At 41.2% G+C, this 25067-nt stretch overlaps 1 protein-coding gene across 6 annotated transcripts in view; it reads left to right on the top strand.

Moving 5' to 3' along the window:
• Positions 1 to 117: 117 nt before the first annotated feature.
• LGALS8 (galectin 8) overlaps positions 118 to 25067 on the top strand; it is a 33113-nt gene continuing 8163 nt past the window's right edge. Inside the window, exons 1-10 of one of the 6 annotated variants that reach the window (XM_054694977.1) lie at positions 6848 to 6931; positions 8839 to 8977; positions 9878 to 10025; positions 19300 to 19388; positions 20538 to 20748; positions 22221 to 22340; positions 22938 to 22994; positions 23678 to 23704; positions 24260 to 24382; positions 24883 to 24971. In XM_054694977.1, coding sequence (XP_054550952.1) covers positions 9981 to 10025; positions 19300 to 19388; positions 20538 to 20748; positions 22221 to 22340; positions 22938 to 22994; positions 23678 to 23704; positions 24260 to 24382; positions 24883 to 24971 — 761 coding nt within the window. In that variant the 5' untranslated portion in view covers positions 6848 to 6931; positions 8839 to 8977; positions 9878 to 9980. Of the gene's footprint in view, positions 170 to 6847; positions 6932 to 8838; positions 8978 to 9877; positions 10026 to 15522; positions 15556 to 19299; positions 19389 to 20537; positions 20749 to 22220; positions 22341 to 22937; positions 22995 to 23677; positions 23705 to 24259; positions 24383 to 24882; positions 24972 to 25067 lie in introns of those variants that run through there. The other 5 variants (XM_037510379.2, XM_037510380.2, XM_037510382.2 and 2 more) reach the window with 5 other exon arrangements.

Here is a 25067-nt window from a genome sequence, read left to right as displayed (position 1 = left end):
TCAAAAAACTATTTAAAAAGTAGGACAGCATCTCATTCTTTGAGCCATTGGGATGAATCTCTCCCATCTCCAAGATTCTTCTATTTTATGACAAAATCATAGTTCTAGAAGCTTGTTTCTCACATCTGAAAAGACTACATTAGGGGCATGATCCTGTAGAACATAAGAGGTAAGCCTGATGAATCTGAACAGGGGACCTGGAGGGTGAAAAAAAGGTTGAGGGCTCATAAGTGGTGCTAGTACTGGGATGTGGGGGAGATTATTTTATAGCAAGAGGATTCTGAGGAAATGAGTCCATCTGAAGAGGATAGTCAGAAGATGTTGAGGACAACAACAGTGACATTCTCTTGGGAAGCAGGCATATGTATAAGAAATATGACTGCTGTGGTTTTGTAAAGAGTGTACTCCTAAAGGCTGCATAATCTGAAACTTGCATAATTGAAGACTACTATTCTCATGAGAATAAATGGAAAGCAGGGTGTTATTCTTAGAGCTCAAAAGTGTATAGCTATTGTGGCAAATTTCTATTTTACTATTTTTTTTTATTTATTATTGTTGCTAAAGATTTTAGAGTGCTGGCTCCTGAATTCACAGTGAAAAATCAAGCACTTATGTAAAGTTCTTTACAGTTTATCACATCTAACTTGTATTCCAAAATGGTTAATTGGAGGGGCAGATTTTCTTGGAGGGTCAAAAATTGTTTAAATTATAAATAACTAGATCTATAAATTACAATTATTTATGTATTTTCAGTTATAAATAAAAATAACACAGCAGCACAATTATATACAAAGTTAGAGTTTCCTACCTTGAAACAAGATTGTTTACATCATTGGCCAAAGATAGCAGGTATTTCTGTTTAATCGGCTACTCCTGCTAAGTAAAAGAACATGTGTAGTTTCAATTCATAAATCTAAAATCAGTTTATTCTTACTCATTTTTTTAAAATTGGGGGCAAAATTTATTATTTCACATTTTGTTATATGACTTACACTTTTATATTATACTATTACTAAATTTACAGTCACATTGTATTATATAAATGTAGCTACTTGGGTAAGGATAAAGGATAATAAAGATAATTTTTTTTTCTCTATCAGAAATGATCCCTTCATCTTTTAAACTCTAAGGCAATTGCATGTAAATAATTGGTAGCATCTTTGTTATAGTTTGATAGTCTCAACTTTTATTCCTGTTTTGGGGGCAAAATTATTTCAAGAACCACTTTTGTAACCATGCCCTCTCTCCTGCACCAATCGCTTTGTCTTCTGTACTGGATCATTCACATGGAAGTATAGTCAGTAGTATATTGGTAAATGCTTAACATCTGGCTTTCTGGAATCGGGGATATGTGAGGAGAAGACATAAGTTGCAGTAGTTGTTTATTTCCATGGTGTAAAAATTCTTATTCTGGTCAATTTCAAGGTGCCAACACGAGAGATGTACAAAATGGGTCCTGGCAAAGTGGTGTGATCTAGCTCATTTACACAACTATAAGTGTCTTGTCTTTCAAGCCTCCAGCCACAACTCATGGGTGGGTCTTGGTTCAAGTTATACAACTTTTTTTTTTTTTTTTTTTTTTTTTTTTCTGTTTTTTTTTTTTTTTTTAAATATTTGTTTATTTATTTATACAAGCACTGGGTACAGTCAGAGGCACAGGAGGTGAGAGCTTCAGCCAGATCGGGGAGTGGCAGTGGGGATCGACACCGCACAACTGCCGTGTCTTGCTTTCAAGCCTCCAGCCACAACTCGCTGCGCCACCAGTGAGCCCTAAGCAACATTTTTTAAATGAAAAATTAGGATGCTTCAAACATGAGTATTATTTCATGTAATTTGTTTGTTTCCAGGATTTTAAGTAGATATATAACAAGTATGTAACAAGTCAGAATGATGTAACTATAGCAACAAAATGCAAATATAGTCCTTACTGTGCTTACTTACTTGAAAAAAATCTAAAAGGCACCCCTGTAATATCTTCCCCCTTTATAATAAGCAAAAATAAAAACAAAACAATTAAAATCATTCCTTTACCCTACTGCTTCCTCAGCTGCAAGTTTTTCTGTTCCTCTTTACAGAAAACTTCTTGAAATATTTATAGTCACTATTTCAACCACTTCATCGCCTCACATTTCTCAACCTGCTTCAGAGTTGGTCACTAATGGTACCATGTTGCTAAATCCAATGGTCATTTTTATATTCCTTAACTTTCAAGAGCACTCAGCAAAACTGACTGTTCTATTCTACTTTTTAAAATTTTTTTTATTTATTTATGTATACAAGAACTGGAGTACAAGCCAGAGATGTGGGGGTGAGAGAATTCACACGAGTAAGAGTGGGGAGCAGAACAAGCAGATCTACTGAAATACACTGCTGAGGGGAGCAGCCAGCAAGACAGGAGAGGTCTCCTGTGCCATGTGGGTTGCTCCCTAGCCCACTGAGAAAAGTGATCAAACTCGTGCTGCAGATGCTGCCAATAGCTTGAGGCCCATGTTCTCTTTTTTTTTTTTTTTTTTTTTTTTTAAGATTTATTTATTTATTTATACAAGCACTGGGTACAGTCAGAAGCGTGGGAGGGTGAGAGAATTCACCAGAGCCAGAGCGGGAACAGAACAGGAAGAGTGATGAAATATACTGCTGAGGGAGCAGTGGGGGAGGGGGGGCAGGAGAGGTCTGCGTGCCATGTGGGACCCTCGCCTGTGGCTGGGGATCCCTGGCACTGCAGAGGCTGCGGGCAGCTTCGCAGCCCAGCACTCAACTGCTGCGCCACCAGGGGAGGCCCGCATGTTCTCCTTTCTTACAACTTTTTTTCTTTGAGTTCTGATCCCTTTTTTTGCAGGCCTTCATGGTGTCCCTTCTCAGACTCCTTCATTAGTTTTTTCTCTTCTCAATTATCTCCCTAGGTCGACCTCACAATCTAATTACTTTCCTAGGTGACTTCATCAAATTCAATCACTTTACCTCATATCACTTCCCCTCATTGCCTATGTCTTGGTCATTATGACTTCTATTTCCTTAACAAATTAAATGCATTTTCAGGAAACTTATGGACTTTACATTAGCTGTTACCTCAGCCTAGTTCTTCCCCAGTCCTTTTTCATATGGTTACCTCCATTCTTTCATTTATCAGCAACTTAAATTTTACCTCTTATGACTTTCCCTGGCACCCAGCTAAAGAAGCCACTCAAATGCTCCCAATTACATCATTCTATTGTTAATCTTCTCCAAAACACATCATTACCTGGATCATCCACTGGAATGTAAGTCCATGAAAACAAGAACAGTCAAAATTCCCTGTCCACATGGAATTTAGTCTGGTGGGTGAAGTCAAGTAGATCATACAGTATATGAGAATATAAGTGCTAGAGAAAAATAAAGCAAGGAAGAGTGACAGGAATTGTCTGTTTCACCATGAGGTTGTTTGCAATTTGAAACTCAGTTGTCTGGAAGGGCTGCACTCAGAACTGATACTGAGTAGTTTTGAAGGAGGCAAAGGAAACCTCAAATGTAAGATTCTGAGGTGACTGTGTGTGTGATAGGCTTGCAGTAATACCAAAAAGGCCACTGTGGTTGCTATAAAAATAAGCAAGTGGTATGTAGCTGGAAATGAAGTCAGAGTGTGGGAGGCAGATCAAGAAATGACTTGGATCTTTACTTGAAGAATAAGTAACAACTAGTGCAAAGTTTCAGCAGAGGAGTAACATTTGAATTATCACCTCTCTGGCTGCTGTGTTGATAAACAGATGGCAGGACAAGGGCAAAAAGCAGGGAGAGAGTAGGAGGCAACTGCAATAATCTAGAAGAGAGGTGGGACTTCCATATAGTTGTGTCACTTTTAAATAGAAGATTCCATGAGGTAAGTACAACAAAGTCCTCTGTATACTCATATTCCTTATCACAGTGTCTAGTTTTGCTGGACATTCAGTACATATTTGTTAATTTTAAATGATATAAAAAGCATACTGAATTCACTGGATAAAGCAAGGACCAAAGAGTGGGTTATTTCTAAGAATAAATTCTCTGGATTTGTGGATATTTTAATCCACAATTATTTCACTAACACAATTTGACCCTTTTACTCAGTCCCATTTTACACCTAGACCATTTGCTAAGGAAATAGCCCACTGAAGTGTATTTATTTTAACTTGTAAAGGAGAGGTACTAAACCCAGGCAAAATAGTAAGGCATTCGATTGCACCCCACCTTGCCGATAACCTAAAATATCAACCTAATATTTAAGCATCTATTTCATGCAAATCATTATACTAGACATTGGGGAATACATAGGACAAATTCCTTTTCTCAATTTACAGTCAAGTGGAATACATAAAACACTGTAGACAGAAAGATAAGATCCAAGGCACTGTGAGTCAAAGGTTAAGTGCAGTTACCGAAGTTGCTCCTTTCCCTGCTTTCTGCTTTCCATCATGGTCAATCTTGGTCTGAAAAGATTATATAAAGAAGATATTTTAGAGAGATCATATTTACCTAGCTTTATTACAGTATGTTGCTAAAATTGCTCTACTTTATTATTAATCTGTATTGTGCCTCATTTATAAATTAAACTATCATAGGCATGTACCGGGAAAGACAGCAGGTATGGGGTTCTCTCCTATGTCTGGTTTGAGGCATACACTGGGAGGTCTTGAAATGAATTCCCCCTTTCTCATGAAGGTTAGATTACTGTATTTAAATTTGATCCCAAAGAGTGAATCGAACTTGGAAGATGAATAGGAGAGGAAAGCGAATCCAACATGAGCTATTTGATATGGGATTTATAATTAATTTCTAGATTTAAATAATTAATAATAATAATAATAAAGCTAGAGGAGAAAGCCCACCACAGTGACACCAAAACAAGCTTTAAAAGTAAACTTGGAGGGGGTCTCCCTTGGTGGCGCAGCGGCTGAGCCCTGGGCTGCGAAGCTGCCTACAGCCTCTGCAGTGCCGGCTCGATCCCCGAGCACCGGCGAGGGTCCCACATGGCGCGACAGACCACTTCTGCCACGCCGGTTCTGTTCCCCGCTCTGGCTCTGGTGAATTCTCTCACCCTCCAGCGCTTCTGACTGTACCCATTGCTTGTATGAATAAATAAATAAATCTTTTTAAAAAAAAAAAAGTACACTTGGAGGGCCTCCCTGGTGGTGCAGGCGGTTGAGCGCAGTACTGTGAAGCTGTCTGCAGCCTCTGCAGTGCCAGTTCGATCCCCCCGCCCTCAAAGCAACCCACATGGAAGCAGACCTCTCTTGTCTCGCCCGCTGCTCCCCTCAGCAGTCAATCTGCCTGTTCTGTTCCCCCATCTGTCTCTGGTGAATCCTCTCACCCTCCTGCTCATCTGGCCAGTACCACAGGTCTTGTATAAATAAAATGAATCTTTAAAAAAAAAAAAAAAAAAAAGGGCCTCCCTGGTTGCTTAGCGGGTTGAGCACCGCGCTGTGAAGCTGTCCGCAGCCTCAGCAGTGCAGATACAATCCCAGCTGGCCGGGGAGAATCCCACATGGCGCGGCAGACCTCTCCTGTCTTGCCTGCTTCTCCCCTCAGCAGTATATTTAAGTCAGTCTGCCTGTTCTGCTCCCCGCTCTTTCTCTGGTGATTCCTCTCACCCTTTTGCGGCTCTGGCCCGCATCCCAGCTGTTGTATAAAAATAAATAAATTTTTTAAAAAAGTGGATAAAACCCAAGTACAGACAAGTAGGAAGGTGAAAACTTTGTGGTTCCCTAACAAGAACCCAATTTACAGCAACCAGCTGCTTAAGTAGCTTACATTTCTCACTGATGCATTTTATAGTCAAGAGGCCTAAGTAGGCCAATGTGGACTTGACTGAGAAGTCAGGTTTTTATTGAACATCTAATAGGCTGGGAATTGTGCTCCACATTACTCACATCTTTTCCTAGGGCAGTGTTGACAGAAAACACAACGTGGGCAAAAACTGACCAATAATCCACAGTGACTGCACGTCTAAGTTAAATAACTGAGGAGGGCTTTGGGTACAGTCCAGTTTTCCTGAACCCATTTCCCCACCATTTAATTACACCCAATGGTGTGTACTGGCAAAAAAAAAAAAAAGAGTGTCTCCCACACGGGTTATTATGGCACCTTGTATTCTGATTCAAGACAGACAAGGAAGCAAAACTTGAGAAATTGCTGGTAAATGACCCCAACGACCTGGCCACCAGGGATGGCCAGAGATGTTGCCTCTGGCCGCCTGAGTCCCCGTGGGCCTCTGGCTAAAGTAGGATGCTGGTGTGGTGCCCACCAACTCTCAAGCGCCCTTGGTCCTCCCAGGTGGCAGCTGGGGACACCTGGCTGGGTGGGAGGTGAAAACCAGGTAGCCTGAGAGCAGGTTTTCTTTCCTTTCTTTTTTTTTTTTCTTTTTTAAAGATTTATTTATTTATGCATACAAGAACTGGGGTATAGGCCAGAGATGCAGAAGATGAGAGGATTCACCAGAGACAGAGTGGGGAGCAGAACAGACAGACTGAAATACACTGCTGAGGGGAGCAGCGGGCGAGTCAGGAGAGGTCTGCTGCACCATGTGGGTAGCTCCCTGGCCAGCCAGGGCTCGAACTCGCGCTGCATTTCCTTCCACCTCCCACCACGCGGCAGACAGCCACGCAGCCTTTTTTAAAACACTCTCATTTGGCTCGTCCCAAGCAAGCCGCTCGCGATCGAAGTCCGCAGCGGCCACGCAGGAGGCCGGGCTGGGTGGCGGCGCGCCAGGGCTGGCCCACAAGTCCAGAGGAGCCGCGGGCGCGGCCTGGACGCAGACTCCGGGCCGACGGCGACGCCCCCGGCGCGCGAACCAGGAAATAGACGCGGACTGACTCCTCTCGCTTCCCGTAGTCACCCGCGGACGCCGGGCCGGGGCGCCGGGCGACTAGTCGCGCCAGACAGTCGCCTGCGTGGAGCGCTCGCGACGCTAGTCAGTCCCGGGGTGAGTGGCCGAGGGGTGACCTCGCGGGGGGCGGCGGCGGCTGTGGTGGGCGCGTCCCTCGCGGAGGGAATGCGGCTGTCGCTGTGTACGGAGCAGACTCTGGTGGGAGGAGCGGTCTCGGGTCACCCCTCTCCCGCCTGTCCTCGCCGCCTCCAAGTCGAGACTGGGCGGCGGGGAAACAGCGGTGCGGGCTGGGCGGCTGGGGAATAAGAGCTGTGCTCGCGAGTCACGGCGCTTCCCAGAGTTCGTGGCTTCTGGCTGGCTGTTGGCACGGAGGGGCGCCCCCGCTGCAAACCCACCCCACAGGGCTGCCTGCTCACCTGCTGCTCCCAGCCCGAGGGCCAGAGCCACCTGCTCGCAGAGTGACCCGGGGAAAGTTTCCTGGCCGTAATTTTCAATGACAGTTCCTTACATTTATTCATTTTATTTTATTTTGTATATTTTTTACATCATTTTTCATTTTTGCACAATGTATGCATTTTCATCTTGGTTATAGTCCCCATACAATTCCCACCACCCTTATTTTGACCCTAATCTCTCCACCCTCCCGCCACCCCCACCCCCTCCCCACCATGTGTCTCTGGTTTATAGTTGCTTGTTGATTTTGATTTTTACTTTATTATAATTAGTCTTTTTTCTGGTCCCTTATTTAGGTTTTTTTAATTCCTGCTATGAGTGAGACCATCCGGTATTTTTCTTTTTCTTTTTGGCTTATTTCGCTGAGCATGATCCCTTCCAGCGCCATCCATGTTGCTGCAAATTGCATGTGCTTATCTTTTTTGAATGCTGAGTAATGTTCCATGGTGTATATGTACCACATCTTCTTGATCCAGTCATCTGTTTTTGGGCATTTGGGTTGTTTCCATAGCTTAGCTATTGTAAATAGTGCTGCTATAAAAATAGGAGTGCAGGTGCCCTTTTGAATTCATGATTCTGTGTCCTCTGGGTACAGTTCCTTACATTTAATGGCAGACCTCCCTCGGTTGCTCTCCTCTACCCTTAACGTGTCCTTTTAAGATGCGGAGTCATTTGACAGTGGCGGTAAACATTTGGAAATGTGAGTCATCAAAATGCTTTTGTCTGCAAAACGCTAGTGATTGACTCTTGTGAAGCGAATCTTAGTGTTAACAACTGGACCTGTCCGATGGATACTTGGGGAATGACTGGTTTCATGCAAGTCCTGTCTTAAGATGGGTCACTCTCCGACCACGATGTAAATAAATTATGAATGTGTTTATGGCAGTTATGTATTGTTCTTTTTGCTCTTGGTTTAAAAAATACATCAATGGGAAATTTCTAACATTCTGAATTTTAGGAAGCAGAACAAGAGTTTTGAGGTTTTGACTAACACTTGTAAATAATGTAAACCAAGAAGGATGCAGCTTTTCGTAATAGAGACACACAGATGTGTTCAGTGCATATTGCTGAAAAGAAGGAAATTGTAGGAAGTTTCGGTTTTGCTTCTCTCATTTCTGCTTGATCTTAAAGGCTTCCTTCCCTGGAGCTGTTAAATGTCGTATCAGTGGGTACTGTGATCTTTAAAACTAGCAGGTGCTCCCCCTAAACCCCTTTTGGAAGCTGCAGAGTATACTGTATCAATAATATACTAGGGATTGGAATTTTTCCCTTTGACTTGTTTAATTTGAAGGCAGAAGAGCAATCCCTTCTATTAACAATAATAGATAAAACTTACAAGGTACATATTGTTTTAATTCATTTAATCCTCAAAACAATAGGATGAATAAAAATATTCTCATTTTATAGATGAGGAAAGCCAAATGAATATTTCTGATAGTTGTGCAGGAATATTTGTTATTTTATTTCAGTATTTTTATAAATACATTCAATGTTACAAATTTTCTACTAATATTGTTTTATTTTTTAAATTTTATTTTATTTTTTTAAAGATTTATTTATTTATACAAGCACTGGGATACAGACCAGAGGCGGGAGGATGAGAGAATCCACCAGAGACAGAGAAGGGAACAGAACAGGCAGAAGGACCAAAATACACTGCTGAGGGGAGCAGCAGGCGAGACAGGAGAGGTCTGTTGTGCCACGTGGGAATCTCCCCGGCCGGGTGGGAATCGATCTGGCGCCACAAAAGCTGCACGCAGCTTCACAGTGCTGCGCTCAAACTCGCTGCGCAGCAGGGAGGCCCCCATTTTTTTAATTTTAATTTATTTTATTTAAAGATTCATTTATTTATACATACAAGAACTGGGGTACAGGCCAGAGGTGCGGTGGGTGAGAGGGTTCACCAGAGACAGTGGGGAGCAGAACAGGCAGAGTGAAATACACTGCTGAGGGGAGCAGCAGGCGAGTCAGGAGAGGTCTGCTGCACCATGTGGGTAGCTCCCTGGCCAGGTATGGAACTCGTGCTACAGTGGCTGCAGTTAGCTTCATAGGTTTCGTCTTAACTCCTTTTACCACCGGGGAGGCCCCGTATTTCCTACATTTGTAATCCAATGTTATTTAATATGTAAGCACACTAGGTAAGAATTTGGGTCAGATCTTTGTGATAGCCTCTTTATTTGGTAAATATCAGTAAAATTATTTAAATTTAAAAATAGTTATGGGCCTCCCCTGGTGGCACAGCGGTTGAGCGCTGGGTTGCGAAGCTGCCCGCAGCCTCTGCAGAGCCGGTTCAATCCCCAGCTGCTCCCCGGCCACCGGAGGAGGGTCCCGCATGGCATGCAGACCTCTCCTGCCGCCCGCTGCTCCCCTTGTCAGTGTACTTCGGTCCTTCTGCCAGCTCTGCTCACCACTCTGGCTCTGGTGAATTCTCTCACCCTCCCGCGCTTCTGACTGTACCCAGTGCTTGAATAAATAAATAAATAAATAAATAAATAAATAAATAAATATTTAAAAAAATAAAAATAGTTATGATATGAAGAAAGATGATGTATGCTTATTTTTCTTTCCTTCTGCTTTGACTTTTCACAGGGCAAGTAGCTTCAGTTTCAATCTGGGAAGTCTTTAAATGAAACTTGCTTAAAATATTTTATCATCAGAAGAGAAACCTGTGTCAGCAGTAAGGTGGAAAAGAATGATGTTGTCCTTAAAGAATTTGCAGAATGTCATCCACAACCCGGTAACTCATTTCTATAAAATCACTCTTACTGTGGCAGCACTGAGAGTAAATCCAATTAGATAGTAATTATCCATGACTTGGGACAGGGAATGGGGGCAAATTCTGTACACATGAAAGACACCTACTATGTGATAGGGACTGCAGTGGTGATTGAAAAATAGATACGTCTCTTAGAGTACAGACTAGTGAAAGGTAAGTTCACGGTTACAATACTAGGGCATGAGAATGGTGTTATGAACCGAGAACATGTATACAGTGGAGAAGCCAACTTTTGGTGGGGAGGCTCAGATAATCATAAGACATAATTTTCAAATGAAATTGGATTTCTTACTCAGTTTCTGATTTTCTTTTTTAATTAGTCCTTTTCACGAGAAGGTAATGTTTCTAGCTTTCCCCTCTGCTTTTCAAATACTGGTTGACACTTAAGCAGGGAAGATGGCAGAAGCTAATCGTACAATGGAGAATGAGAAAATTAAGTGTCTTATTGGGTCTTAGACTGGTCCAAGAATCCCTGAATGACTATAAATTCTGGAAATTTTATTGTACATCTAGGAAATAACAGACTTTCCTTGTGTCTGAAGCTGAATCTTGAATTTAGGTCTAAGATGGAGTTGCTGTTTTTCTAAACACCCTAGAAGACCTTTGGGCAGTAGGGATGTAAGGCTTTAGACCTGTCTTATTAGTATATATGAGTTCATTTTTTTTAAAGATTTATTTATTTATGCATACAAGAACTGGGGGACAGGCCAGAACTGTAGGGGATGAGATATTTCTTTTGAAATAGCTCTCCGATCTCTCTTCTCTGATTCACGAGAGACAGAGCGGGTAACAGAACAGGTAGACTGATGAAATACACTGCTGAGGGGAGCGGTGGGTGAGTTAGGAGATGTCTGCTGTGCCATGTGGGTAACTCCCTGGCTAGGGATTGAACTCGTGCATCAGTGGCTGCGGATTGCTTCATAGGTTGTGTCTTAAACTCTTGCACCACCAGGGAGGCCTGAGTTCAGTTTTTTTGTTGTGTACTTGTTGGTATAATTGTTTTCCCCTGAATTTTAGTGTCACTATGTAAGAATGAGGTTAACCCCCAAATCAGGCAAACTCAGTTTTAGAAAAAATACCCTTCAACAGTAGTAGATTTAAAAAGGAAAGCTTACTGAATTTGAAGTCAGTGAGTCATTTAAAATGTTTTTTGTATGTCTCAGAGTTAAAAACATCTCAAGGTTGTATTCTGACTTTCTGCAAGGATTTAAAAAAAAAAAAAAAGGAGCTGCCTGCCAAGGGTGACTGAAGTATAATCTGAATCAAACCAGGAGGAGGAATGGATGTTCAAGTTATGCTGTTCAGTTCTGCCTTTCACATACAAAGATGACTTGTTTGAATGTTATTTAGAAAATGACTGTAGATTAAAATGTGTATCTTGATATTAGCATACTGATGATTTCTGTAATTTCTGGGGTTAGCACCTTCAACTATAGAGTTGAAACAAAAGTAAGTTGATGTTCAATTCCTGATGAAGGAGCCTGGAGAGTAGTGCTCCTGGAAAGCAGTAAAATGCATTCAGGGCTTCAAAACAGCCTCCTTGCTTTCTTTCTTTTTTTTTTTTTTTTAAAGATTTATTTATTTATTTTATACAAGCATTGGGTACAGTCAGAAGCGCGGGAGGGTGAGAGAATTCACCAGAGCCAGAGCAGGGAGCAGAGCAGGCAGAAGGACCAAAGTACACTGCTGAGGGGAGCAGCGGGCGGCAGGAGAGGTCTGCGTGCCATGTGGGACCCTCGCCCGGTGGCCGGGGAGCAGCCGGGGATCGAATCGGCGCTACAGAGGCTGCGGGCAGCTTCGCAACCCAGCGCTCAACCGCTGCACCACCGGGGAAGCCCCCTCCTTGCTTTCTAAGAGTAGTTCATAATTGGTTTGCAAAGTAAATATTTTTGGCAAATAGCTTTAGCTTTGCTTCTGTTTTATAGTTACTTCTCTCAAGCATAAAAGGATAAAGGTAGAAAGATTGAACTCAGTGGCAAAAGTAACATGTTGATCTGTTTATAAATTTCATTTACTGTTAAAATTGATAACTTTGAGTGTCCACGTTGCTCTTAAACTCTTCTCCTATGTGTAACTAGTTGCCCTTTCAAAAGATGATGGAGGGGAAAAGAGGCTGCAAAATGGCTTAGATATTTATAAATTTTAAGGTAATCAATGAGGCTATTGTATAAGCTTAAAAAACTTATTTTTTGCATTATTGGTTATTTTGTTAGAGATCAGTTTAAACAACAGGTAGTGTTTATTGAGTTTCTACTATATTCTTTATTAAGCATTATGAAAACACAGCTCTGCCACTTTTTAATTTTTATTTCTTTATAGGTTTCTAAAGTTTTCATCCATAATCTTGTTAGACAAATTCTGCCCAATGTTAATTCTTCTCAGAAAAGATAAAGTGAATTGTAGAATTGGCCTATGCACTTCTTTCCATTTAACATATTTCCTCTGCTTGCTCAACTGATTGAGTTCCAAGACTGAAAAAACTCAGACTCACTTTTCTTTCTGTTCATACTGAGTGTATAATTTGGAAGACTGTCTTCACTTCACACCAAAAATGCCCTCAATGTAATCTATTGTTTGGCAACTTGGTTTCTACCTAAATATTTTATTGTTTATGGAGTTAAGATATGATTAAGTGTTAGCTGGTTAAGAAATTATTTAGAAATTAAACAGATTTGTTGTTACTCCAAATTAATACACCATTTGTTAACATTAATCCCATCTGGTGCTGAGACTCTCATGCCAATTTCCTTGGGAACCTTGCTTCCACAGTACGAAGATTCTGTTTAGTAATCTAAACACTTCCCTTTCTACCTTATGATTCAATATTAAAACACAAAACAGTAAAATCTTTTAACCTCTGAGAGTTCTCTTCTAGCTTTTGTCCCTTGGTTTTTGCGCTTACTGACCACCTTCGCAAGAGTCGATTTTTCCCTCTGCTCTGACATCAGTTCTACCCTTGGCTCTGCTCTCTGATTTTTTTCACTCTTAATTTCTTGTCTACCAATCTTGTCTTTAACCTCTATTTATTTCAAATCTTTACTGATCACCTTTAAGCCTCTTGAATATATCTACAGTGTATATACAATTTTGGCTTTTCACCTAATGTGAATCTCCAGCTTTCTTAATGTTATGCCAGACTCTAAACTCAAAACTAACCTTCCCAAACCAATTTTCCTACTGTGGTTTTCCATTTTCTGCCAGTATCCTTCTGCTCTTTAACTTTTGCTTCCTGACTTGCTGACAAGCCCCTGATACTTGACGATAATCTTTTCAAAATTTAAAAAAAATTTTTGTCAAGCCAAGTAACTTTTTCTTTATTATTATTATTTTGAAAATACAAAAGTAATTTATGTAAATTATTTTTAAAAGTTTACATGAAACATAAGGGTTTCATTAAAACATAAATTTTTCTTCTTCCTAGTGCTTAATTCCCTGCCCTAAAGCTAATTATTTTTCTGCCATTTTTTTATGTGTCCTTCTTGGGAATATCTGAATTTCCAAGAATGTGGATCCTGTGGATCACTTTTTACATATCTTGTTACTTTACATGCTTATGTCATACTCTACAAATTGTTCTACCCACTGCATTTTCCCATTTAACACATCAGCATGTTTAGAACTTCTTCATTTATTTTAATGATAACATCATAAGTCCACTATATGGATGTACTGTCCCCTATTAAAGAACTGTTTTCCTTTTTCGGTTGTATCTAGCTCTGTGGTATACATCATATTGTATGCATCTTTTTGCACATGTGCCAGTATTTTATTTTATTTTATTTTTATTTTTATGCATACAAGAGCTGGGGTACAGGCCAGAGGTGCGGGGTTGGGGGTGGTGGGGGTGTGTATGAGAGGATTCACCAGAGACAGAGTGGGGAACAGAACAGGTAGACTGACTGAAATACACTGCTGAGGGGAGCAACAGGCGAGTTAGGGGAGGTCTGCTGTGCCATGTGGGTTGCTCTCTGGCTGGGGATTGAACTCGTGCTGCAGTGGCTGTGGTTAGCTTCATAGGTTGCATCTTAACCCCTTGCACCACCCAGGAGGCCCCAGTGATTTCACTTTTACAGATTCATCTTATAAAATACTGGCACAAGAGTCTCCCTGGTGGCGCAAGGGAGAATACCTTTCTAAAGGTACCTTTAGAATATCTTTAGAGGGCTCCCCTGGTTGCGCAGCAGTTGAGCGCTGGGCTGCGAAGCTGCCCGCAGCCTCTGCAGGGCCAGTTCGATCCCTGGCCACCGGGCAAGGGTCCCACATGGCGTGCAGACCTCTCCTGCTGCCCGCTGCTCCCCTCAGCAGTGTACTTCATCAGTCTGCCTGCTCTGCTCTCCCCTCTGGCTCTGGGGAATTCTCTTACCCTCCCGCACTTCTGACTGTACCCAGTGCTTGTATAAATAAATAAATAAATCTTTTAAAAAAAAGTAGAATATCTGAGAATACCTTTAGAAAGGTATTCTCTCAGCAGAGTCACACAGGATGTGTGACGACACTCATGAAATATTGTCTACTAGGGGCGCTCTTTAGAGATTCATTGCCCAGGGTTTGTCTTGGGGATTGGTTGTTGAAGATAGCTTCTGCTTAACATGTACCAAAATTCCAGACTACCAAACAGAAAGCAGATACTTAGCATAAATCATACACTGTTTACAAAGTTTAGGTACAGTAAGCCCACCCTATCAGTTAGTGCTTTGTTAACTCTTTCTTCATATTCCCTAGTTTTACAAACCAGTGATGTTTTCCCCAAATCTTGCTATCTCTCAATTTATGTACCTTGATGTCTTTCATAATCATTTCTACTATGACTTTTAATATGAGTTCTGGCCATTCTCTTAGTGTGTGGTCCTGAATCTTTTAGTATATTGGCTCTTAGATATCCTACCAAACCTTCACACTAAAAGTGTTCAAAATTAAACACATCATCTTCCTTCTCTAGTCTATTTCCTTTAAATTTCACCACTTCAGATGGTCGCCCTATATAGACATTTTCTTTTGAAATATCTCTCCGATCTCTCTTCTCTGCCAGCCCTCACTCCCTAGTGCCTACTGCCATCTGCCTGGGATTATACCCTTATCTCCTTATGCCAAGATTACTTATGTCTGTCTCCCAGATATTCCCTGCCTTCCAGTATATTTTACCCTCCCCCGCAACTGTTGTTCTCAAGCCTCACTTTCCTATGTTAGTCTAAAATCTGACTGTGATTATATCCTATCCTAACTGCTCCCTCACTACTTTTGTCTTTTCCTGACTTTGTGCTTTTGTCAACTGATATTTCTACCTGAACTGGCTTCTTCGCCTTTCTACTCAGCTATATACTTCCCAGCTCAAATCACATTTCCTGCTGGTGGTGTGTGTCTGCAGCTCCAGCTCCTTGGGAGAATGAGGCAGGAGGATTGCTCCAGCCCAGGAATTCTGTGTTCTGGTTACTATGGTGACTTCTTGGGAGCGGGACCACTGGGTTGCCTAAATATGGGTGAATCAGGCAAGGTCAGAAACAGAGCAGTTCGAAACGCCTTTATGGATCAAATCACACTTCCTTCATCAACTTTGTCTACCTTAGTTAGAATTCTTTATACATTTTTTTGAAACATTTCTCTGACCCATTCTTCTAGATTTTATATTGGTCAAGGTTTATAGTTACAAGTACAGGAGCTAATCTCTAGCAGAAAAGGAATTAATTAAATGATATTGGAAAGCTTTAGAACTTCCAGTAGGACTGAGGGAGGACCAAAGAGCCAGGCTTGGCAACTACAAGTCATAGATGGCACCCAGAATCATGCTGCAGAATTATTCCCATGAAGAGACATCTATCACCAACACTGGTAACAGATGAACTTACGTGTTTTTGTACTGGCAGCACCAGCAATGCCATTGCTGCCTCTGTCCCTGGATGTAGCTGCTCCTCTCTTTCCAGCCTTCTTATCACTCATTCTAACTTAAAGTCTGAACTGGGGGTACTGATTGATAGAGTTTTATCTGTCAATTTATGCTCTTGCCAGTATAGAAGAGGCCTAATGTTCTTAAAGTAGAGAATTTTCCAGAAATGGGAAAGAGAGTCTGCTTTGGAACAGAGTATCATGTTTCTGCTCTGATTATCTTTCCATAGCATCTGACTTCTTCCCAACTGTACATACTCTAAGTTCCTCACAGACAGGCCTCTCATACCTCTTTCTAGCTGCAGTCTACCTAATAGAGATCCTTGCTTAGAGCACATATTTAGTAAGTCAGCATAGAAAAAGTCAAAGAAATATCAATCAGGATGTTTTGGCAAATAGTACCAAACCTAACTGGGGCTTAGTCTTATGGTTTTGTCTTCAATGAGATCATATGAGATCTGTATTGCAATTTTTATTTATTTTTTTTAAGATTTATTTATTTATTTATACAAGAACCAGGGTACAGGCCAGATGCACGGGAGGGTGAGAGGATTCACCAGAGACAAAGTGGGGAACAGAACAGGCAGACTGACGAAATACATTGCTGAGGGGAGCAGCAGGCGAGACAGGGGAGGTCTGCTGCACCATGTGGGGCCCTCACTGGCCGGCCGGGATCCAACTGGCGCTGCAGAGGCTGCGGACAGCTTCATAGCGCTGCGCTCAACTGCCTGCGCCACCAGGGGAGGCCCTGTATTGTAATTTTTTACATAAAGTATTTTTGTAATATCAGAACTGCAAAGCTTGGGGTTGCCTAGAAAGTATACAAAGAAGAACATTAAAATCCCACCCTTTGAGAAAACCATTGTAACATTCTTGGCTTACTTCATTAGTGTTTTCTTTTTATATTTATTATTAACTATATACAAAACATATAAAGTTTTGTAGGCTTTTTCATGGATATTTACATCACTAATTTTATTATTAAAATTTTTCATAAATATAATTTGAACATATATAAAGTTTGAAATTACAAAAACTGTTCTCGGGCCTCCCTGGTGGCACAAGAGGTTGAGACATAACCTGTGGGGCTGTCCGCAGCCACTGCAGCACGAGTTCGATCCCCAACCAGGGAGCTGCCCACATGGCACAGCAGACCTCTCTTGGCTCATCCGCTGCTCCCCTCAGCAGTGTGTTTTGGTTGGTCTGCCTGTTCTGTTCCCCACTTTGTCTCTGGTGAATCCTCTCACTGCCACACCTCTGGTCTGTTCCCCAGTTCTTGTATGCATAAGTAAACCTTTAAAAAATTAAAAATTAAAAAAAAAAAAAACTGTTCTCATTTTATGAAGAGATTTGCACTATGGAAAATGCTATCTTATTTGTGGAATCCACTGTACCTAAAAGATCATTGCAGCAGTGTAATTCCTTCTACTTTATCTGCACACAAAAACCAACCACTCAGATATGCAGCTGTAGCCAGTCTGTCCATTTGTGTGATTTTCATTTTCTGACCTAATGGGCTCTGTTCATCCCACCTACTCTGCCTTCAAGCAGTCACCAGGACACCAGATGAAAACTGGCTTCTGCAGTTTCTTGTGTCGTTGCTTAAGGTAACAACACTGTTTTTTCAGCAGTTGCAGAGTTGCTGCTTCTCTGCATATGTGAGGCCTGCTAGGGCCCAGATTCTGGGCACATGGGAGCCCATTCATTCACCATGTAGTATCGATCATCTCTTGACCACTGTTCAAGGGTTGTGGAAAGTGATGATCCAGTCTTGTCCCATGCAACTCATAATCTAGACAATCTAGAGATGTGTGCCGACAAAGAGAGTATAAAGTTGTGTCATGGACCCACAGAGGGGGAGTCTGAAAAACCCTCAATGGAAGAGATTGACAATTTTAACAGATTTGCAGCTTTATGAGCCACTAGCTTACAACTCATTTTTTATGGCCTGTCTCACTTTCTTATTTCTTCATTATCAGATCTACCTTGGAAGGATTTTAGCAGATATGTCATAATTTGGGTGAGCTTGATATAAGGCGTTATGATATCTGGCCTGCTGGCCTCATCAGATGCTCCCAAGTGGAAGAAGATGGTTGTGATGTAGGAATTGCAGCCACATAGCATAGGTTTCTAGCCAGTGGACAGGGAGGAGGTAGTTGCCTTTGGGGAAGGGGATTGACAAGATCTGATAGAGTGTCAGGACCCAGCACAATGGGCTGTGTCCCAGGGAATAATGGGTCAGGTTGAGACCTTAATACTATGTGGGACCACCTACTGGAGCCCATGCCTGCAGACTGGACAGGCCAGGGTAGGTAAATGCCATGTCCTGAGAGATTCACCACCCCTGGAGCTTATCCTTAAGATCTTGCAGTTCTCTGATTTCTAGCAGTCCTGTGTGAGTTGCAGTCTGGAAACCCAGCAAAGAGGTTGGTTGACAAATCCCAGGTGTGGAGGAGTGGCTAACTTTGGAGCCCCTCCATGGACAGTACCTCCATCAACATTAGTGTAAGGCCCGGCGTGGTCTTGATCCTGTTGTTGGGATCATCAAAGGAATGTTAGAAGGAAAAAAGGGGGGTGACATTGTGACAAGAATTTTCTACTATCAGAATTATCCTATTATGTAGAAGTTTTATTTCACAAAACCCCTTAGCCAAATAGAAATTTCTGTTATTTATCTTGTGTCTATTCCCAAAAAACTCAGAGGACTTTGCAGGTATTGGGAACATCCTAGCCATGTTGTTCCATTGTAACTGTTTGAATAGTGTGGGCAACATGGAAAATGCTAGATTCTGAGTGGATTAATACAAAGCCTTTAAAAATGAAGTTCTCCACCCAAATGTCCAGAAACAGATGACTGGATCAAGAAGGTGTAGTATATATACACAGTGGAATACTACTCAGCAATCAAAAAAGAGAAACTCATGCCATTCACAGCAATATGGACGGAGGTAGAAGGGATCATGCTCAGTGAAATAAGTTAGAAGGAAAACAAAATATCGGATGGTTGCATTTATAGGAGGAATATAGGGGAACCTATATTCAGAAAAAAAAAAATCCAATAATAATAAACAAAACTAGCAGGCCCCCTAAATAAGAGACATGATGAAAGGGAGGGGCAGGAAAAGGGATCAAAACGGGATATACGAGCACAAGGGATTCTGGTTATGGTTCATGGGTGAACTGGTGGTGAGAATTTTATGGGGAATACACAATGATGTAGAAGACATAAATTAAAAAAAAATTATAAATAAATATAAATGAAGTTTTTCTTGTTCCTGGGTTTCAGCACCAAAAAAAAAGTAGTTTTTTAATTTTGTTTATGTAAACATACATTTGTAAAAAATTTTTTCCCTAGACAATTCCTTATGTTGGGACCATTTCTGAGCAATTGGAGCCTGGAAGTTTGATTGTCATACGTGGACATGTTCCTAGTGATTCGGACAGGTAAAATCATGTGTTAGAGGAAAGAAAGAACATAAATGAACGTCTCTTTTTGATTGTGAAACAACAACAACAAAAAATAATGTGGAAGAGATCATTTTGCTATTTTGAGGCCTGATTTGGCTTTCGTTAGCAGCTGAGGAGATTGTAAGAAAGATTAAATTTTTTATTTTGTTACTGTTAAGACTGATTTCAATATAAAAAATTAGATACATGGTTAATGAAAGGGATTGTGGTCAGAGGACAAAAAGAGTACAGTTACACCTTTGAAAAGCTGTTTCTTGTAGTTTTAAGTATGAGTACAGTAACTCCTTATCCACGGTTTCAGTTACCTATAGTCAACCAAGGTTGGAAAATAATACACACAATAAAATATTTTGAGACACACACACACATTCACACACCTATTATAGTATGTAATGAGTGTTCTATTTTAGTATTATTTATTGTTAATCTTTGCTATGCCTCAATTATAAAGTAAACTTAATCACTGGTGTGTGTGCATGTAGGTTTTGGTAGCAGGTTTGCCACAGTTTTAGGCATCCACTGGGTTCTTGGACTGTATATTCATGGATAAAGAGGGCTGATATACAAGCTGTATCAGAGTTGGGCTCAGCTCTTTGTGACTGGTGCCTGAATAACAGTGTTGTCAATAATATGTGAAAGATAAGTCCAAAGGAGACAAAGTTGTTAGAAAAGTAGGCCTCTTTTGGCTCACCTCTGTTACCCCTAAGGTGAGGTCTCTTTCTCATGAGACTTAAAAGCCAGAACTCTGGCACTCACCTCATGTCGTGGGTGACTGGATGGCTTATGGGGCATTGGAGGGGGTGGTGGGGCAAAAGGCAGATGCTAACTAACTTTTAAGGCAGGTGGCACTAGTTTTCCTTGAACACTTCCACCTTGTGACAGAGCTTTAAGCATGTGAATGTGCCTGCCACTAAGGGAAATGAGAAAATACAGACTTTTATCCTGGAGAGATAGGACCCCAGCTACAGCTCAGAGATCTTTTACTGAGGAAGGAAGAAAGGAAGATTAGGCCTCTAGGTGTTTAGGCTGTGTGTGAATATGAAGAGTGGGTCAGTCATAGGTCACTCGGCCCGCATTGTTCTGCTTGCTGAGGACTCAAGTGGTCTGTGTCTCTTTCCTTTGTAGATTCCAGGTGGATTTACAGTATGGCAGCAGTGTGAAGCCCCGAGCTGACGTGGCCTTTCATTTCAATCCGCGCTTCAAAAGGGCCAACTGCATTGTTTGCAATACTCTGAAAAATGAAAAATGGGGATGGGAAGAGATCACTTATGACATGCCTTTCACGAAAGAAAAATCTTTTGAAATCGTAATTATGGTACTGAAAGACAAATTCCAGGTAGGTTTTGAAGACTGAAAATACCATGGATGATCATAGGCTTACAGGGCAGCTTTCATACTAGTGAACTCACCCTTACCTTTCTTAAATCCAGAAAAAGAGGTTGACTGTAATTTTTCTCAAAGTCAGGCAGGTACCTAAATTCGAGATGGGGCACTATCTCTTGTCAATGTTGCCACGTGGAATATACAATCGGTTCAGTGCTGCCAGATCTTTTTATTCTAACATACGTCAAGCTGGGCTGAGCTTACTTCTGAATTGGCCCAGCATTATATTAATCACGAAATACTAAATTATAGCCACCATGACCAAAGTACAGTAAAGTCTAAAACTAATATAGACAGACAGAGACTCCTAGCATAGAAGTCAGAAGGGTTTTTTAAAGTTAAGTCCTGACACAAGATAGTTCTTTAGGATCATGAGATTTTAGACCCACAGGAGATCCCTAGAAATCCTGTGTGTAGTGAATGCTGTCACAGGCTTCATGGAGCATTTTATACCTGGTGTGGGTATGTAAGGTAGAATATGGTCCCAGAGGCTCTGCCACTGTAGAGGTTCAGCCTCCTAAACTAGATCTTTGTACTGCTTAGAGTGAAGACTCTCCCACCTCTGGTGCAGATCTTTCCTGTCCTTCAACTGCTACCAGACATTGCCCCAAAATCTGAAACCCATTCATCACTCCCTTCCCACACCTTCTGAGTGCTTGTGTCTGTGTCATGCTTTTGAACACTGCACTATTGTGCTTCGGTGTTTTCCTATCTCATATTGCCACCCGTGAAATTTTAAACTCCTTGAGGTCAGAGATCACAGGGTACATTGCTTGTGTTTTCGTGACATTCCCTAACACAATATCTGACATTGGGGAGGGAGGGGACTCTGTGTGCTGGACACTGCTCTGCATCAGGCACTGTGCTGAGACTCAGAGGTGATCTTATCTCCTCATAATCGGAGCCCTTTCAGGGGGAACTTGTCCTTACAAACAGAAATATCAGACTAAGTTGGGTAACTGCCCATGTTCATTCATTCAGCAAAGTCAACAAATACTTACTGAGTGCCTGCCACATTCACGGTGGCCTCTCCTAGACTGGGATCCTCAAGGACAGTGGGGTGGCAAGCGTGCAGGGCAGATCTCTAATCTGAGTCCAGAGGCCTATAGAGCACTTTGGGGAATCTTTGAATCCCAGGTTTTCTTTGGCATATGAATTGGTATACACGTGCATATAGACATAGATTCTGAATGTGTCATTTGTCAGGGAGGAGAGGGTACATGACATTTAACCAGACCAGGAGAAGTTAAGCACTGCTAGTGTTGTGGATGCTTTCAGTCTCAGTTGGGGCAGATAGGTAATGTGGAGGCCTGTGGGAAATGGTACAAAATTAAACCCAAAAAATATTTCAATATGAATAAATTAATAGATTTATTAATGGTTCTTCTGTGTGTGGGAGTGTGACTGTCTTCTGTGTCTGTCTAGGTGGCTGTAAATGGAAGACACATGCTGCTCTACTCCTATAGGATCAGCCCAGAGAAAATAGATACTCTGGGCATTTATGGCAAAGTGAATATTCATTCAGTTGGCTTTCGCTTCAGCTCGGTGAGTGCCCTGCCGTAGCTTGGGATCTTCTTGATGATGTTTTCTGATGAAATAGTAGGAAACAGCTTAAGCATCTTCTAAGATGATGATAACATAAATGCCTCCCTCATTAGCATATTAATTTTTTGAAGTAAATCTTCCAGACCAGCAGGATGCTACTTATCGACTAAGGGATCTCAAATCTATTATGTTTCTAACCAGAAAGCCCCAAACAGTAACAATAAAACAAAAAAGCCTTTTGGCTAGATAAGGGATAGTTGCATAGGAGTACAATGGAATATTTCGTTTCCTAGAAGTAGAATGTGTGAGTCAAAAGGTATTTTTGCATTTTAAGTTAGGCTTGGTAATATTAATCTGCCCTGCAAAAAGATGAGAAATTGCACTCTCAGCATCTATGCCCACTTGTCACATTCTTCTTAAGTTCTTTAATGTTTGCCAATTTGCTTTGGGAGAGGAGGGGAAGGACCTTTATTAATATGTATTTGAACCATAATTTTCAAGCATATTTCATGGTTAGCACCATTGTAATTCTTTTTGTTAAGTAGATTGTATTTAGAATTCTGATGGGTGTTAAAATTAATCTTATCTTTTCTTCAGGAGTTAAGAAGTGGCCAAGCATGTAATCTGGAACTGAAAAACATTAATAGAGAAAATGTAAATATTAAATCTTTTAATAAACCACTAATTTAAAAATACTCTTTTAGATGCAGTGTAGATTAGGTGGCAGGTGGTTGAGCTTTTTTAAGTTATATTTTTAATATGAGAAATTGTATTTTTAATATTAATAAGCTGGGAGTAATCATTTGAAAATTATACAAGAAGTGTAAATTTCTGTGGTGCCAGTTCTGTGAGGTTTGCTGTGCTCAAACTACCAGTGTATCTGCCCACCACCCGCCACTTTTCTTTTGTAAAAGAACTCTCAACTGTTGAATAGTACTGTCGTGAGGTATTTGTAAATATTGAACACGATAAATATTAAACACAGTCAGTACATTGGCAAATGAACTACCCCATGGATTTTAAACAAATGCCATTTAAATTTGCTGTTAGTGGATAAAATGAAATCTTACTGGACCTGTTACCTCAGAGATAGAATATAATCTCAGCAGATTGGGAGGACCTTGGAGGAACAACTAAAATGCGTTTGAAGCTCAAATGTGGTCCTGTGAAACCATGTTAACTAGCATTCAGGTGAACACTCCCAGCAGCCTGCTCGTAGCTGGAGTCCCCTTTACAGCTCCACACCAGTTGTCACGTAGCACCCAGGGAACTGCTCTTATTATAAAAATAATTCTTCCCTTTCAAATGTCCTCATTTTGTCTTTCTTTTCCCAATAGGTACAAAATGCTGGCATGTCACAACTTGTAAGTATCTTTTTGTTTTATTTTTTACATTATTGTTCATTTTTAAACAATATTTGCTTCCCCTCCACCTCAGGTGTGTCCCCATAGAATTTCCTTCATCAGTGCACCCGTGCACCATCACCTCAGTCCCCTGTGCTCCTCCCTCCCTCCCTCTCATCCCTTTCCCTCCTCCTCCCCTGCAGGATGTCTCTGGTCCCTGATTTATAATTGTCAGTTTTTGGTTTTTTGTGTTTGTATTGTTACTATTTTTTTACACTGATGTCTTACTTGGTTCCCCTATATTCCTGCTATAAGTGCAACCATCCGATATTTTTCTTTTTCCTTCTGGCTTATTTCACTGAGCATAATTTTTTCTAGCTCCATCCATGTTGCTGCTAATGGCATAAGTTTATCTTTTTTGATTGCTGAATAATATTCCATTGTAGCTTGTAAGTATTTTTGCCTGGATTATAACATGTGGAACCTTTTATAAAATTGCCCAGGAAATGAGTAGTTTAAACCTTGAAAGACAGCTTCATTCATTCCATACCTTATTGTAGAACTGTTTCCCTACAGCCTAGTAATAGAGGAGATATTTCTAAAATCGTACCCAGAACTGTCTACACCAAGAGCAAAGGTTCGACTGCCAATCATACTTTGACTTGCGCCAAAATACTACCTTTCAACTGTTTGCCAAAGGTTTGAAGAACCCCAAATTTTCTTAATCCTGTATAACAAATTAAGTTTTAATTAACTGGTATGTGTAACCTCTGTCCTCACTAGAAACCTAAAGGTGCTACTCTGCATTTGTCAGCTGTCCCTGCACAGATATCTGTCACCCAGGCATAAAGTCTCTGAGCTGTTAGTATTTCTTTAACTCCTCCCATCTTGACTGCATCCCTTCAGCAGAGCACAGCTTTATGCCCCAGGCATAGGTGACTTTCTTAGTGTCACTCATACAAAGGCCATCAGTTCCCATTCCATGTCCATTCATTTAATTGACTGAAATGTACTCATCGTGTGCTGTGAGCCAGAGTGTTGACTCTGGGGACCTGTCTGGGACCAAGGCATATTTAGTCTGTGCCTTCATAGGGTTTACAGGGTTGTGACCTTTCAATAATCCCCAGTGTCTTTGGACAGTTTTTTCCATAAGATCCCTTTCTGCAGATTTCTTGGTGCTGACTATGGTTTCTTTTCAGACCCTGCCATTTGCGGCAAGGTTGAACACCTCAATGGGCCCTGGACGAACTGTTGTCATTAAAGGAGAAGTGAATACAAATGCAAAAGGGTCAGTGTCACTAAGTTCCAGTAATAGTATGTCTTTATTGATTTACACCCTATAATAGTCTTATAAACTCTAACTAGCGCTAGTGCCATACCCCCC

The sequence above is a fragment of the Talpa occidentalis genome, unplaced genomic scaffold (genome assembly GCF_014898055.3).
Source record: "Talpa occidentalis isolate TD23 unplaced genomic scaffold, MPIMG_talOcc4v2.1 talOcc4.14, whole genome shotgun sequence".
NCBI lineage: Eukaryota > Metazoa > Chordata > Mammalia > Eulipotyphla > Talpidae > Talpa > Talpa occidentalis.
Note: the sequence above shows the minus strand (reverse complement) of the source record. Positions and strands in the feature narration are given on the sequence as shown.